Source organism: Orcinus orca, chromosome 8 (genome assembly GCF_937001465.1).
Source record: "Orcinus orca chromosome 8, mOrcOrc1.1, whole genome shotgun sequence".
Lineage (NCBI taxonomy): Eukaryota > Metazoa > Chordata > Mammalia > Artiodactyla > Delphinidae > Orcinus > Orcinus orca.
Window position 1 is genome coordinate 45044097 of NC_064566.1, and position 15341 is coordinate 45059437.

Here is a 15341-nt window from a genome sequence, read left to right on the forward strand (position 1 = left end):
GTTTGTGAGGGAATTGTATTTATTGTACAGAGATACAAGCCAGGACTAAAAACTCCTTTGATTGTTAAGTTAGAAAACAATTTTTGGGATCCTAAGCTTATATCAGCAGAAAGCAGATTGTACAAGCTGTGCTACCCCCAAGGAGCCCGTACTCCCTAATTCCCACCACAAATGTGGCCAAGGAAGATTCTATCCGATGAAGGTGGACATGGGACGTGAGAGTTTCTCCTAGAAAGCAGAATCATGATCTAATCAAAGGTAGGTAACTGTGGTTGGCGAAATTTCTAAAATGCCTCCCCTCAAGATGTACCCCCTACCCCAATCCCTGGAACTTTTGAACGTGAGACATCACTCCTGTCATGTTACATGGTGTGGTTGACTTTCAGTAGGGAGACCCTTTCTGGTTCTTTTTGTCCCTTCCTGTCTTCCTTCCTTCTTCCTTTTTGTAATACTTTATCAAATGCTTGAAGGCTAACTGTCTTTCAGGTGTGACGCTAGCTTTAAGGCTAATGACGAAGAGAACACAATTGCTGCTTTCCTGTCTCTCTGGCTCCATGGTGATAGAGGAGTCATGTATATTTCCGAGGTCCCCGTAGCCTAGGTCTTGTGCTCACCCAAGTAGTGAGGTCTAAGCTACAGCTATTTAAGGGATATTCCCCTGGTCCCTTAGAAGCTCTCTATGTTTGTGCAGAGCAGATTCTCCTCTCATTATTGCTGTCTTCCACACCAATATCTAACTTTATGACCAATAACTTTTGTGTGGGAAAGAACTAGTTATCCATACACTATTCCTATAAATGACATTCCTTTTGGAGAAAACTAATAACCCTTTGCCCAAGGCATTACTCTCAAGCCAGAATTCCATAATTGCCATGGAAGATAAACCACTGAAACTCTAGCAGGGGAAACAGAGAGTGCAGACGGCTTGTGCACAGTGCAGATAAATCTCACATTCATCAAACAAAAAAGAGGAAGTCTAAATTGAATTTTCACCTACCAGAATAGGAGAAGTTATCAAAGAGAGAGTTATTATATAAAGGACCCCTGTGGTGACCACTATTGTAAAGTATTAAATGACTGATTTTGTAAATTGGCCCCCTAGTCATGTTTTGCATGAATTTTAAAGTGTCTGGTTTCTTTGAAGCAGGAATCACCTGTAGCGGGGTAGAAATTTCAAACATATAAAGAAATCCTGAAGGGAAGCATGAGGACTCTGTCCTTGGTATTTAAATAATCATTCATTTTCATGAGCCTCAGCCTCATTCCCCCACAGATCACAAGGATATGCAGTCGGAAATAAAAAAAAAAAGCCACTGATAGTGGGAGGAAAGGCAGCACAATCCATGCTCAGTTTCCTTTAGAGACAGAGGCATTCCTAAGAGTATATAAATGAGCGGGCTCCACGGTCAACAACGAACCTCGTAAGCACTGAGCTGGCGGGGGAGGGAGGTGGTGGCAGGGAATATGGGAATTGGGGAAACCTTCAGCAGTTCGCCCTGTGCTATCTGCCTTCCTCGTTTGTGTGTTTTCTGAGTCAGCATTAGCTAAATTTTCCAGAAAGCCATCCACAAAGTACAGCCTGGGCATTCAAGGGACGTCACTCATTTCCCCTAGTGACCTTGACAAGTCAGAAGCTTGAAAGCAGGGAAATCCGGATGTCTCAGTTATGAAGTGGAGCCGTGTGGGCCCCCACTTACTTCCAGAAGTCTCCATCCAGACTGGTGATCGTCTGCCTCTGATACTGCTGGTGCCCATCTGAGGTGCTCCTCTGGCTCTGAAGGGGCTGGCGCAATGGCCAAGTACTTCAGCCTGGTGTTGCTTCTTGCCTCCGTCTGGACCACGAGGCTCCTGGTCCAAGGCTCTCTCCGCACAGAAGGTAGGTTTCTTACCAGATTGCCAACCTGAGGCAAGGCAAGATCTTGCAGATTGTCCTAAGACTACTAAGTTCTTGACTGAATTTCTGGGGTGGGATGGCGCTCAGTGTCGACAGAAGATCTCATTGGTAGTATTGCTCTGCCAGAAATGTTTTCACCGTGTTGTCAACTTCACCAAAGTGATTCTCATTTACCTTTATGTTATCTTGACTTTTATTTTCGGTTATGGGATATTTTTAATGAGAATATTTTGAAACAAAACATTGAGGAGAAATCACTTGTTTTAAAAAGTGTTTCATGGAAGAAGCAAAGCGTGATTGTGAAAAATTTTAAGCAATCCCCTAGCCTGGGGAAAATGGTTAACTTTCACAGAATATTGGCCTGTTTTATATTTTTGGAAGTGTCAGTATCATTATTTTTAATTTTACTATACTATCATGGAATGCTTATGTTTTTAATATGCAGTAAATAGCAAATTAACTGAAAAAAATCTGTGAAAATGTAGGTTTGAAAATTAGTCATCAGCTCCCTACCAAAGGAATGACTTGAAATGATTCCTGGGCTTTGGAGCTGCCTAAATGGTAACCTCATTCTGCACTGTAGGCAAAACAAAATTGTAACCACAAATCACTCATTGCAGCTCTGGGCAAATGAAAATATGAGCACTTTAAAAGGAAAATTATGTGTTCCTCTGTTGGAAGATGCCCTGAGGTATAAAATATGTCCGGAACAGGCATCCAGAGTTGAATCCGATATTGTCATACTCCATTTTATGAGGGAGGTTAGAGTTAATATGGTTGATTTTTTTTTTCAAATACCAGAACTGTTACTTTCAAATAAGTTTGGCCCTCTTTGACATCTCCCTGGGGAGACTATTCACTTTTCCCCCAAAATACTGCCATTATTCCTCAAACTATTATGGAAATTGTTCTTTGACATTGACTCAGCACAGTCTTTGGACCATCCTCAATAATGGCAAAATTTTCCTAAGGGAATTGAAATTTTGGAAACAATTGAAAGTTATACAGAGCCATGATTAGGGAAAAGGTGGTTGATGAAGGTGGATGGATGAGGATGGGCGCTAGTATTTTTGAGGGCCTATTTTTATGTACTATATATAGTATATAAAATATATATAAGAAATATATATATATATTTCTTAAGAAGACACTTTATAGATGAAGGAACAGGCTCAGTGAGGCCAAGCAACTTGCCTAATGTCATGAGGGCAGTAAATAATAAAGCTTGGGTTTGAATTCAGCTCTGATTCCTAGGTATATACTGTTTCTACTATGCTTGTTGTTTCCTAAGAATGCTTGAGGAAGGGGTTACTCGAATATCACTTGGATTCCAGCTCCCTGTTTTTGCCCTTAAATAGGAAAGCATAAAATCTATGAATATTTGCTGACTGTCTACTGTGGACCCAGCCTCCACTAGGTACAAGTTATATAATTTTAAAATTCTGACAAAAATTCTGTAAAGAATATATAACTATCCCCCTTTTACAGCTGAGAATGCTAACTTGCCCAAGGTCCCACAGCCAATTAACAATAGAAGACATATTCAAAGCTAGGTCTATTGCCAAGAATAGGTCTATCATTACTCATAACAATAATATTTAGAGTAAAAATGATGTATGATGAGAGTATCAAGACCACATTACAGTGTAATTAATATACCTTCTCTACAGGTATTCCCAAAGAAGCAGCCGTAAACAAGCTTATGAGTGAAATGGGCCAAATTCCAGGACAAATGGTGTATTCCGAGAGTTCAGCTCTAGTGGTGTGTGTGTGTATATGTGTGTTTGTGTGTGGGTTCATCTTCCCCCCACATTGCACAGTGGGAAGCAGAACAGCATCCTAGTTAAGAACTGAGGTTTTAGTATCAATCATAATCAGGTTTGTGCCCCCAAACTGCCACCTAGTTGCTGTATATCCTTGGGCTCAGGAAAGTTACTTAATCTCCCTGAACCTCAATTTTCTGTCAAAAGAGACAGGGTTTGGCACAGAGTGGCAGCTACAGGTGATAGAAGTTGGAATTAACATTGACATTAGTATTAATATCCGTGTTGGTGTAGGTATTAGTGTTAGTGCACACAGTCATAAGAGGCTGTTCTGTCACAAACACTCATATTGGGTGTTGGCTCTCTGGTCTCTCTTTTGGTGAGAGCAGGGTCTGGAAGCAAACAAGGCTATCCACAAATACCATACATTTCCCTCCCCCCAGCCCCCTGCTCCACAGCAAGGTCACATGGGGGACTTAGAAATGCTCCTTCCATGTTTGCAAGAAGAAACTTCCTTTAAATTTAGATACCACCTTAGACAGTGGTCAAAGCATTTGACAGTGCACAGATCTGTGTTCAAGCAATTACGTGGGAGATTGAAATGCCCTTTGGACTTTTGTGGATGAAGCCCAATTGGAACAAAGTACCAAAATGCAATGCAACTTTGCAATTTCATACAGGTCTATAAATCCCAGAACCCAGAGAGAAGGGATCAAAAGAATTCTCAGATTTGTTAGATTTTGAGTAAGATATTATTTACATCTTAACTCTGCAACTGCCTCAGCTTTCCTAGGGAGATCAGTCATTAGCAGACTAAAACCAAAGTGCTCTGAAGGTAACATAATGATACTATGTTATGATTTATTGAGTGCCTACTATGTGGCAGGCACTATGCTAAGCATTTTTATTTGAATTAACTCATTTAACTTTCACCACCCTATACAATAGATACTGTTATTCTTTCAACTTTCTAAATATGGAAACTGAGGCTCCAAGAGATGAAGTAACCAGCCTAAATTCACAGAGCCAGCAAGTGACACAGGCTAGATTCAAATCCAGGTCTGACTTTAAAAGTCTACTTCCTTTATTTAGTTTCTCTGCCATGCAAGTTTTACTATCTGACTCCTCTAGGAACTTCTGAGTAAGCCTGCCCCCCAATGGTCAGAGAAGGTTCACTTTCTATTATACCGAGTGCAACATTTTTCAGCCCATCTCAGAAATAGTGCTGTCCCCAACAGACATTGGAGTATTGTTCACTATTCTGTTAACCAGAGCCCTGGATTCTATCTTTCTCAAAGTCTCAGACCCTTCATTTTATAGACTCCATAAAGGTTTGCAGAAGCTGCATCCCCTAGACTGCAGCCCAGGAACTGGTAGCCAAAGCCTCCACGTAATGAACAAGGAACCTGAGTGCAGTGAGGGACGATGGACTCGGACCTGGTGAGACGTACAGCATGGATCCGGGCAAGCACCTTCCTAACCCAGCAGGATGTCCTTGTGGAAAATGTCTGGTCTGTGTCCTATTATTTCTAAACCTCAATCCCAGCTGCTGCGTTGAGGCAATGATGCTCTACTAGGAAGGAGAGCCTGAGGGCTAGGGGCAAGGACAGCAGTACATTGAGGGCCTATGTGATTCCTTTGCAGAGCTTTCCATCTCAGGACCATGCAGAATCATGGGGGTCACTCTTGTGAACAAAAGGACACACCCGCAGCTGAATTTCACAGAAGCCCAGGAGGCCTGTAGGCGCGTAGGACTAACTCTGGCCAGCAAAGAGCAGGTTGAAGCAGCATGGAAATCTGGCTTTGAGACCTGCAGGTGAGAAACAGCTGGATTCACAAACACTGTGGGAGCTCTTTTGGCTCTGTGCTCTTGTTCAGCAACAGAGATCAATGCATCCACTCAGGTCATGTGTATTCTGTTACAGCTATGGATGGGTTAAAAATCAGTTCGTGGTCATCCCTCGGATTATCCAGAACCCCAAGTGTGGGAAGAACGGAGTGGGCGTCCTGATTTGGAGAAGTTCACTCAACCAGCGGCACAGGGCCTATTGTCACAACTCATCTGGTGAGTCAGATCTGCAGCCTCTCCACGTGGCATGTTTTGTCTGGATTTCAGTAGCTCTATAACCATTCTGAGAAGAGTAACCCTGAGCAGTAGCAGAAGTAATCATGGTGATGGCCACTGAATCCTCCCAAGACTGCCTCTTTGACCAGGGTAGAGGTGTCCCTCTCAGAACAAAAAGTTAGAGAAAATATGACAGATTGGCAACATAGGGAGAGGGCATCCCTGTAGGCTCCATTACCCACCCCGCCTTCATCCTACAAGTTAAACAGGACGAAGGGAGGGAAACATCCACTATGGACAAAGCAAGGTACTAAGTTATCTCGCTGAACCTTGACAATCTCCATAGGAGGTGTGCTTTATCATCCCTACTTTGCAGAGGACATAAGTACGTTCGTCTAAGGTCTCCTTACTATGAACATATTCACACATAGATCTAACTCTTTCCTTTATCCCACATTCCTTTACAGGAGTGGAAATTCAGATGCTATATTAGATGTTTTTAAGAACAAGACCCAATTTTCATTTTATGAAGGAAGGAATTAAAGCTAGAAAATAGAACTGATTTGCTCACAGTCAGCCCTTTAACCTTCTTGGGAGAACTTGGAGGCCTTAGCCCAAGTGCTTTACCTAAGTAACTTCTCAGAAAGTTTTTCTTTGACTAAACACTTGTTCTCACTTTATCATAAGAACCTCTGTCTGATTTATTACTCTTCACACATACTCATAAATTTGACCTTCTGAAGGTCAGATGGGTCAGTGGTCATTCTCTAAGATCCAAGAGATAAAAGTGCACCAGCAGTGTTCTGTTGCCCAAAGGCAGCATGAGGTCCAAGAGGTTCTGTGAACCAGGGAGCCTTGGCCCAGGAAGGGCCGTGAAAGAGACTTCGTCCACTTCGCTCACTTCATGGATGAAATGACTGTAGCTCAGAATGGAGGTTTGCCTTATTCAAAGTCTTACAGTCAGCTAGAGGCCGAGTGAAGACTGGAACATAAGCTTCTTCCCATATTTTTTTCACCATCCTCCTCCCCTTGCCTCTGCCGCCTATCACTTTTGACTGCGGAATTGGTGGTTGGCATGCTTGCTCATCTGACGGCTAGTCCATGCTGGTCAAATGGCCTGGCCTTTTAACTTCCTGGCCTTCCTGCCAGCTGTCAGTGCAATGATAGGACACCCAGCCCTATGGACTAAATGAAAAGGAGTCAGGGGAGATGACTTGGATTTGCATGCTTCCTCGTGGTTTCATTTCACTTGTATTTCCATTCCCTGCGCTTCCTATATACTTAAAGTTAGGTGTAGATTCATGTTCACTAGGTTTGGCAAAAATACTGGATAGATGATATTGTGTACTTTAGATCATATCCCAACAAAAGGCCCTTAATGTAAGTATGTCCCCCTATTACATGCTAACTTTGATCATTTGAATAAGACGGTGACTGCCAGACCTCTCTAATGAACTCAGATGTGTTTTCCCCTTTGCAATGAGGAGGTAACCTATAGTGTGACATTTTGGCACCATGTAAATAGTCTGACCCCCCAATCGTCTTTTACCTGATAGTTCAAGCAGACATTGATGATCCTAGCTGGAATCAATTATTATATGCAGGACTGCAAAATGATAATTTTCTACATCTATTCTTCCTTCTACATTTGTTAGCTGGCATTCTTTGATAAAGAAGAATCTCTCTCTCTCTCTGTCTCTCTGTCTCTCTCTCTCTCTCTCACACACACATACACACACACACACACGCACACACACACACATGTCCTCCCTCCCCTTTATACTACCATGGACATGTAGCATTTTACTTACTCTGTGTTCAATATGTTATAATCAATTTTACAATTATTATTCTTTTTGATGCTCAAATTGTCCGAAATTTGGCGAGTGGGAGCCCCTTCTAGTTGACTTTTGTTTTCATCCCATTAGTATTTGAGCAAGTCATTGCTTTCTGGCATGATAACATGTCCCAGGCTCACTTTGTACTTTCTTTATCCCACACATGGAATCAGCCATTTATTTCTCCAAGGGGCCTTGGTTCTTTTTAGTAGAGAATGTTGATTCGAAACCAAGATCTGCATGCAAGTTGTTCTCATTACTACTCTCATTTTCAATGCTTCTCAGTCCTTTTTAGTGGGCAGCTAGGAAAAAATATACATATATATATTGCACTTGCATTGATATTTCCAACCCAACAGTTCAAGTTTTTTCTTTGTTTACTTTGTTCTATACTTGCATGTTTTTTCTCTTATATGGAAAATTCTTGTTCCCAATAAATCATATATTTTCTTATCCTACAATAATTTCAAAATTATAAAAACAGCATTATTAGGAATAATAAACCTACTGAATGGAATTTGCAATTCCTTTGCATTTCTTTTAGTCCTCAGAAGACATCCCTCTAAGGATGTACTGTCAGAGAATTGTGTACAAAAGTGACTTGAGAAAATTTGCTACCCTGTGTGGTTATGTTATCATTTTGAAATAAATCAGGTTCACCTGCTTCTGTTTGCCATCTTTGTGAGGAACAGAGTTACCCTAGCCCTCATCGTCACGCTAACCTAGACTTACCCTATGCTTCTTTGTTTTTGTAACTTTCTTTTTTATTGCTATCTTGTGAGCTCTGAGGATCCCAGTAACCCTAAACCTGATCCCAAACCTTATCCTAATTGTCTTTCTTACTGCTATCTTTGTGAGCTTTGGGAATCAGACCAAAGTGTTTCTAATGCTCAGCGTGCACCACCTGTTTCATGTTGTTCCCTCTGCCACAATGCCCGTCCTCTTCATCACCTGGCTAACTTGTATTCTTTATTCAAGTCTCAAGTACCGTCTTCTTCAGGCAGCCTTTCTATACCACTGACTCCTATCTTTCCTCTTGGACACCAACCACACTGTGTTTAATATCTATCAAAGCATTCGGCACATTCTAGAGAAATTATATTTGTAGTTTGGAGGGAAGGAGAGCCAGGTCCTAACGCTTCCAGGTGAGACACATTGTGCCCCCGACCTGTAAGGGACCACGGGATCAGATTGCCGTTGCTCCCTCACACGGCGGCCTTCCTGGCTACACTTAATGAACAGAGAGGCAAAGGAAACTAATTCTTACAGATATTACAGATTATGCCATACATTCTGCTAGGCCCTACACATGTACTGTCTCATTAATCCTCAGTGAAATGATACAAGTGTACCACTTCCACTTTCCAAGAGAAGTAGCTGATGCTTAGAGGGTGATTTTCTGTGGCAACAGTCAGTAAGGGACAGAGCCAGGATTTAAACCTTGGGCCCTGCCACTTCCACGTCACCTGGTGATGACCACACGTCAGTAATATACCAGGCCCAGGGTGGGTCCTTCACATGAGTATTTTTTTAAAGTTCCCCAGATGATTCTAACCTGCAGCCAGAGTTGAGAACCACTTTTCTCTAGAAGATCTCTAAGATATAAGTTTTAGAATTCCAGACAGTTCCGCGTTCTCCCATTTCTGTGCAATTGCAATAGTCTCCTTCTTGGCTCCTGGTTGCCCTTTCTCCCATCTCTATTTCATCCTCCACACACCTCCTCCGATGATTACGTCCCTCCTCTTCTGCACAGCCTTGGGTGGCTTCCTATCAGAGAATCTGATGTGAACTATGAAGACTTGTGCACATAAAACTGGGCACATATGAGAACTTCTGTATATCAGTTGGAAGGTCTGCTGCCCCCAGTTGAAAATTCCTTCTCCTACAGAATAAATTTCAAATTCTTTACCATGGCAATTATGACTCTTGATATACTGGCTCCGACCTATCTTCCCAGTCTCATCTCCTACTTGCAGTTTTTCCTGCTCCCCATCATGCATCCACCCTACACGCCAGCCACATTGTGCTCCTTGTCATTTTCTGACATACCTACACTTTCAAACTTCTGGATTCTTGGGTCACGCTGTTCTTATTGACTGGGATATCCTATTCCCTCTTCCATACTAGACGACCTGGAGCTCTGTTCCAGCCATACCAGCCTTCTAGTCATCAAACATGCTGAGATTATTCAAATTCAGGCTCTTGAACTTCCTGTTCTCTTTACTTGGAATGCTTTTGCCCTAGATCTTCAATGACTTGCTACTTTTCATCATTCAGGTTTCAGCTTAAGTATCACCTCCCCAAAGAGACTTACTCTTATCACCTTATCCAAAGTATCTGTCCCCATTCCTGCCCCTTCCAGTTTGATCCTTATCCTGTTTAATTATCTTCTCAACATTTATCATCCTCTGAAATTTCTGGCTTTTTTTAAATTATTATCTCTATCTTTCTTTCCAATAACACATAAGCCCTTACGAGCAAGGACTTGGTCTTATTTGCACCACATCTCTAGTGTCTAGCACAGCACCTGGCGCAGAGTTGGAGCTCAATAAATATTTGTTGAATGAGCGCATTAGCCCTCCACATCCTGCTTATGCCACCTCCTCTGTGAATTCCCAGTTATCGCCCCCTAGCCTCATCAAAATACTTCTGTCCTCTTGGAACCAGGAATCATCCCTTATTTGTCTCTGTATTCTCAGTTCCCAGCACAGTATATCGTGTTCAGTATACTTTTCCCCTGATATTAAAAAAAAATGTTCATTTTTTTGAAGGAAGTATATAGCACCTGCTTAAGAACGGGAAACGTAGCTAAAAATCCAGTGCGGCATTGGTGGTATAGTGGTGAGCATAGCTGCCTTCCAAAGTCTAGGGCAGAGGTCAAGGATGATGCCTATTTGAATAGAGGTCTTTTCAAAGTGAAATGAATAGTATAAAATATTGACTGAATGCATGTGGGGTCAAAATGTTTTATCATGTTTACCATGGCCTTGGTTGGTAACTTTTACTTAATTTTCAAAAATAATAGAATAACTTCTTCTTCATGGCTAACATTCTAGCTGATGCTACCCACTATCACAAATAACTAGAGATTTAAAAGAGACGCAAATGCATATTGTAATATATTGCATGGCTCTGCCATTTACTGGCTATGTGATTTTAGGCAAGTTATTCAATTTCTCTGAATTTCAGTTTCTTCCTGTATAAATGAGGGTTTTATAAAATTGTTTAAGGAAGTGCCATGGTTGACTCAGAGCAAGATGTTCAACAAATATTAGTTTCCTCTCTACCACATTCAACAGATTGGAGAGCAAACCTACATCCCTCCCGTCTCCCACCTCCTTTAAAAAAAATTTTTTTTTTAATGAGCACAGAGAAATCTGGTTTTAGTAGATCTCTGTCCTCAAGTGGTGTCATGTGTGTATATTTGGTCTCCCCATCGACTCCTTTCTTCATTTCACTTTTCCTTCCTTCCTTTAGACATCAAGTATTGAGCATGTACTATGTGCCCGCCACATTGCACATACCTTGATGACCAAGACAGACAGGAATCCTGCTTCCAGGGAGCTCACAGTCCAGTGGGGAGCAGTGTAGTGAGAATCATGACAAGGGAAGTACAAGGAGGTACAAGAATGTATGTCTAGGGATCCAATCTGGTCTTCAAGTCTGCCTAAGAAAGAGATATTCAGTCTGAGACCTGAGGGACAAGGAGGAGTTAATAAAGAGGGGCAAAGAGTCTTACAAGTGAAGAAAGCATTCAGGTCAAAGTTTTGGATGTTAGAGAAAGCGTATCAAAGAACTGAAGGAATTCTAGCATGGCGGGGGAACGAGAGAAAGACCGATCAGGTGAGGCTGGCCGTGTCAGCAGGGGCCAGATCATGGAAGGCCTTATAGGCTGTGCAGTACAGGCAGTCAGGGAAGGATTCTAAAGGAGGAAGTGATATGATTATCTTTACATTTTTGTAAGACCATTCCAGCTGCAGTATAAAGAGATCGGAGGAGAGTAAGCCTAGAGACAGGCAGACCCATTAGGAGGCTATTGCAATACTTCTTTCTTATTTCACTTTTCCCTCCCCGGACAGATACCTGGGTTAACTCATGCTTTCCAGAAATTATCACCACCGATGATCCCATATTCAACACGGAAACTGCAACATACACAACAGAAGTGATTGTCAGTGAGAGTACACACTCAGCGTTGTCTACTGATGGACCTGAGTCTATTACACCCACTGTGGCTCCTGCTCTGGCTTCCACCTCTATTCCACGGAAAAGAAAATTAATTTGCATAACGGAAGCTTTTATGGAAACGAGCACCATATCTACAGAAACTGAATCGTATATTGAAAATAAAGCGGCATTCAAGAATGAACCTGTTGGGTTTGGAGGTAAAAAGTTTCTGTCTGCATTATGTGTATGTGTTTGAGTGTGTGTGTGTGTGTGTGTGTGTGTGTGTGTGTGTGTGTGTGTGTGTGTGTGTGTGTGTGTGTGTAGCAGACAATACATAGAAACTAGCCTGTATCCAGATTGGGCACTCAGGACCTGACAAATACAAATAAAAGCTTAATGCAAATTCAAATTTCATAGAGTCCTAGAACTTGAGGTCTCTAAAGAACCTTAATGATTAAAAATCATGAGTCTAAAATAGCTTCACTTTTAAAACGCAAAGACTTTTCAGAATAAATTACTATCTATTCATATGCAGAAGTTTTTAAAGTACATATACACACACCTTAAATGCCTATGATTAGCAAGTTAGTTTTCCTATTTAAAGGGTCTTACACTTGATTTGCTCCAAACTTGTCACCTCAAGGCCACAGAGAGGAAATGGACTCTGTCATATTGCAACTTATAGAGTAGGGAGAGCATGAGGCAAGGCCAAGGATTCTATAGGCAGGAAGCAAAGAAGCTCATGTGGGCCCAATGCCGTAAGTGGCCCCTGTGTGGTCACAGAGAAGGCTCTTCTGCTCTGTGGTCTCCATCACGTGTAAGGATGAGTCATTAGAAGAGCGGTGCACAGTAATGTCTACATGGAGGAACAAGGCGCGGTCTCTGTCTCCCCCAGGTGTTCCCACGACCCTGCTGGTGCTTGCACTCCTCTTCTTTGCTGCTGCAGCTGGCCTCGCGGTTTGCTACATCAAAAGGTGGGATTGTTGGCACATGGTTAGTCTCGTCATCTTTGTCACATCCATATCTTGTGTTTATCCAGGGTTTTTATCGACATTTCCTTCGTCCAGATGGAGGTGGTAATCTTCTTATACTGTAAATGTTTTCCCTCACCTCACCTGTCCTCCCTACTGCCCAACCTTGCCTTTATTTCAGCACTTGTATGTTATCCAGCCTTTAGATACAGGTCAATGGCTGTCCCTTCGAATATCAAGAAATAAAAAGAAAAGATTGACATCTAGGGAAAAACGGATATGCTTTATTTGGTTTTCAATTCTTTGTTTTTGACGAGAGGGTGTTAAGGCCAGCCTAAAGTTTTGCCTGCAAACTTACCGTCCTATCTAAATGAATCCATCCAGTTAAAGTATTTGAGGGTGCATGTGTTAGCATCTCTCTGAAATAAAAGTACCCAAGGTACTATGCCAATATGGGCCATCACAAAACATTATCTGTTGTTCTATGTGTTACGTAGAAGTCTCTCACTTTAATTTTGTGTTTATGCCTACAGGTATGTGAAGGCCTTCCCTTTTACAAACAAGAACCAGCAGAAGGAAATGATAGAAACTAAAGTAGTGAAGGAGGAGAAGGCCGATGATAGCAACCCTAATGAGGAATCAAAGAAAATGGATAAAAAACCCGAGGAACCCAAGAGTCAACCCAAAACCACAGTGAGATGCCTGGAAGCTGAAGTTTAGATGGAAGCTGAAAGAAATAAGAGGACACACCTGAGGTTGTTTTCCTTCCTGATACACATCCTGGTCCCAGATGGGGAGCCTATAAAAGGTCCAAAGAACCAAACAAGCAAGTCTACCCTTGGTCCCTAACTAGAGTCAGCTCAGGGCTACCTTTGGACTCTGGAGTTCACCAAAGGGAATTCCCTTTTCCTTATTGCAATCCTTTCTGGATCCTACCCTCCTACCTCCAAAGCTTCCCACAACCTTTCTAGCCTGGTTATGTGCTAATAATATCCCAGTGGGAGAAAGGAGCTTGTGCAAAGCACCTGGACCTCAAACAGCTAATCAGAACCTGTTTGTCAAGAGGCCTTTAGGCTACCTGAGAATAGGTGAGCTGAGAGCCAAGAAACCATTGAGATCAAGGCTTTGTCTATTGATTGACTCTACAGCCCAGATCCTTTCTTCAGCTCTGGAAAGGAAACACTTATACCATCTGGCATGTCCTTCTGAGCCAGGCAAGAGAGAAAGAAGGAAGGAAAAGTTTAGCAGCTGAAGGACATGGAGATTCCCGTGACTTGAGACCTAATCTCTGTAAAACCAAAATAAATAGAGAAAAAGGATAAGACTGAGGATATTAGCAGCATTTGTCAGTAGGGACTGTAAATACAGACAGGGTCAAAGTGTTCATCTCTGAATAATTCTAGTTGGAATCACTTTTTAGAACTTATACACACTTACTTTTCTCTCTCTCTCCTGCTGCTGCTATTTTCTCTAGAAGAACATACTTTCTAGGGAAAAGAAAGTATATTCTTTTCTCACCCCCCAAAAAAAAATCTCTGAAAAATTTCTATTTTTATCAAGTTATAGAAATTATTACTGAATAAAATTACTGTGTTAAAAAGCAGTAAAATTTAATAAACATTTGCTGAATGCCTACTATATGTCAGGTACTGTGCAAGTTATTACATTCTATAATTGAAGATTATTAATAAAAAATTGCATATAGTAGAATGTATGAAGCTAATTTTTTTCAGTGTTGATATCCCCAGCTTTCCACTTCCAAAACCAATTTTTTTTTTGGCTGAGACTAATCTACTCATTATTTTCTCGTGACTATGGCAACAATTATAGCCTTAATTTATTATTAACATACCTAAAAAGTACATCATTACCTCTATACACCAAAGTACATTTTTTAGATGTCGTTACCAAATGTATCACTAACTCTCCTTTTTCCAGCAAAAGGAGTCTGAGAGGTGCAGAAATATTTGTGCTGAAAAAATAAAAGCATTTAGAAAATTCCTTTGCTCTCTTATTTACATAGATGCATTATACCTTTCATGCAAAATTGAAGTGATCTGTTGTTCGCAAAAGTAAGAGAGACAATTTTGGTAGCTGAAATACATTTGTAAACCCAAGAGTATATATATCACTATGTGCGGCTCTTCTTGCTTCAGATGGTCTTATTTTAAGTAGGTCAAGTATACACACATAAATTAGTCCTTTACTTTGGATTCAGGTTCTACATTCCAATCTGTTCCAGAGTTCACAGGAAGCTGGAGATTCAGATAGCTCCTTTGTCCTGTTTCTCTAACTTTCTCTCCCCCTCTCTCTAGTCTTTCTCTCTGAGATTGCTAATATCTTCTTCCCCTCACCAGTAACCCCACAATTCCATGATCCTTTCAACTCAGAGGCCATAACCTGTTGGCATAGTCTTTTATGGTTGTCCCACAAATATTAAAATTTGGCTTAATTGCCAAGAATTAAACATCAAGAGAATTCATATATTTGTATTTCCGTTCCCTTGAAAACTGGCAAGATGTGGAACTAAAGAACCCATATTCCCTCATAGCCATAATTACTAATACTGAGCAGTGGCTGCCCCCTTTAAATGGGAGATGCTTTCTCCACCTCACCACAGTCCTCACCACTCTCTATAGCAAC

At 41.4% G+C, this 15341-nt stretch overlaps 1 protein-coding gene across 2 annotated transcripts; it reads left to right on the forward strand.

The window, feature by feature from the left end:
* The first annotated feature begins 1481 nt into the window (after nucleotides 1-1481).
* Nucleotides 1482-14697, forward strand: LYVE1 (lymphatic vessel endothelial hyaluronan receptor 1). Of its 2 annotated transcripts, none has more exons than XM_004279193.3 (6): nucleotides 1482-1876; nucleotides 5302-5473; nucleotides 5583-5722; nucleotides 11640-11945; nucleotides 12623-12701; nucleotides 13232-14697. In XM_004279193.3, exons 1-6 carry the CDS (start codon nucleotides 1792-1794, stop codon nucleotides 13416-13418), a joined length of 969 nt encoding a protein of 322 aa, XP_004279241.1. In that variant the 5' UTR covers nucleotides 1482-1791; the 3' UTR covers nucleotides 13419-14697. The 2 variants fall into 2 exon arrangements, with proteins under 2 accessions (XP_004279241.1, XP_033260419.1); XM_033404528.2 differs by lacking the exon at nucleotides 1482-1876 and adding an exon at nucleotides 4520-5104.
* Nucleotides 14698-15341: the final 644 nt, after the last annotated feature.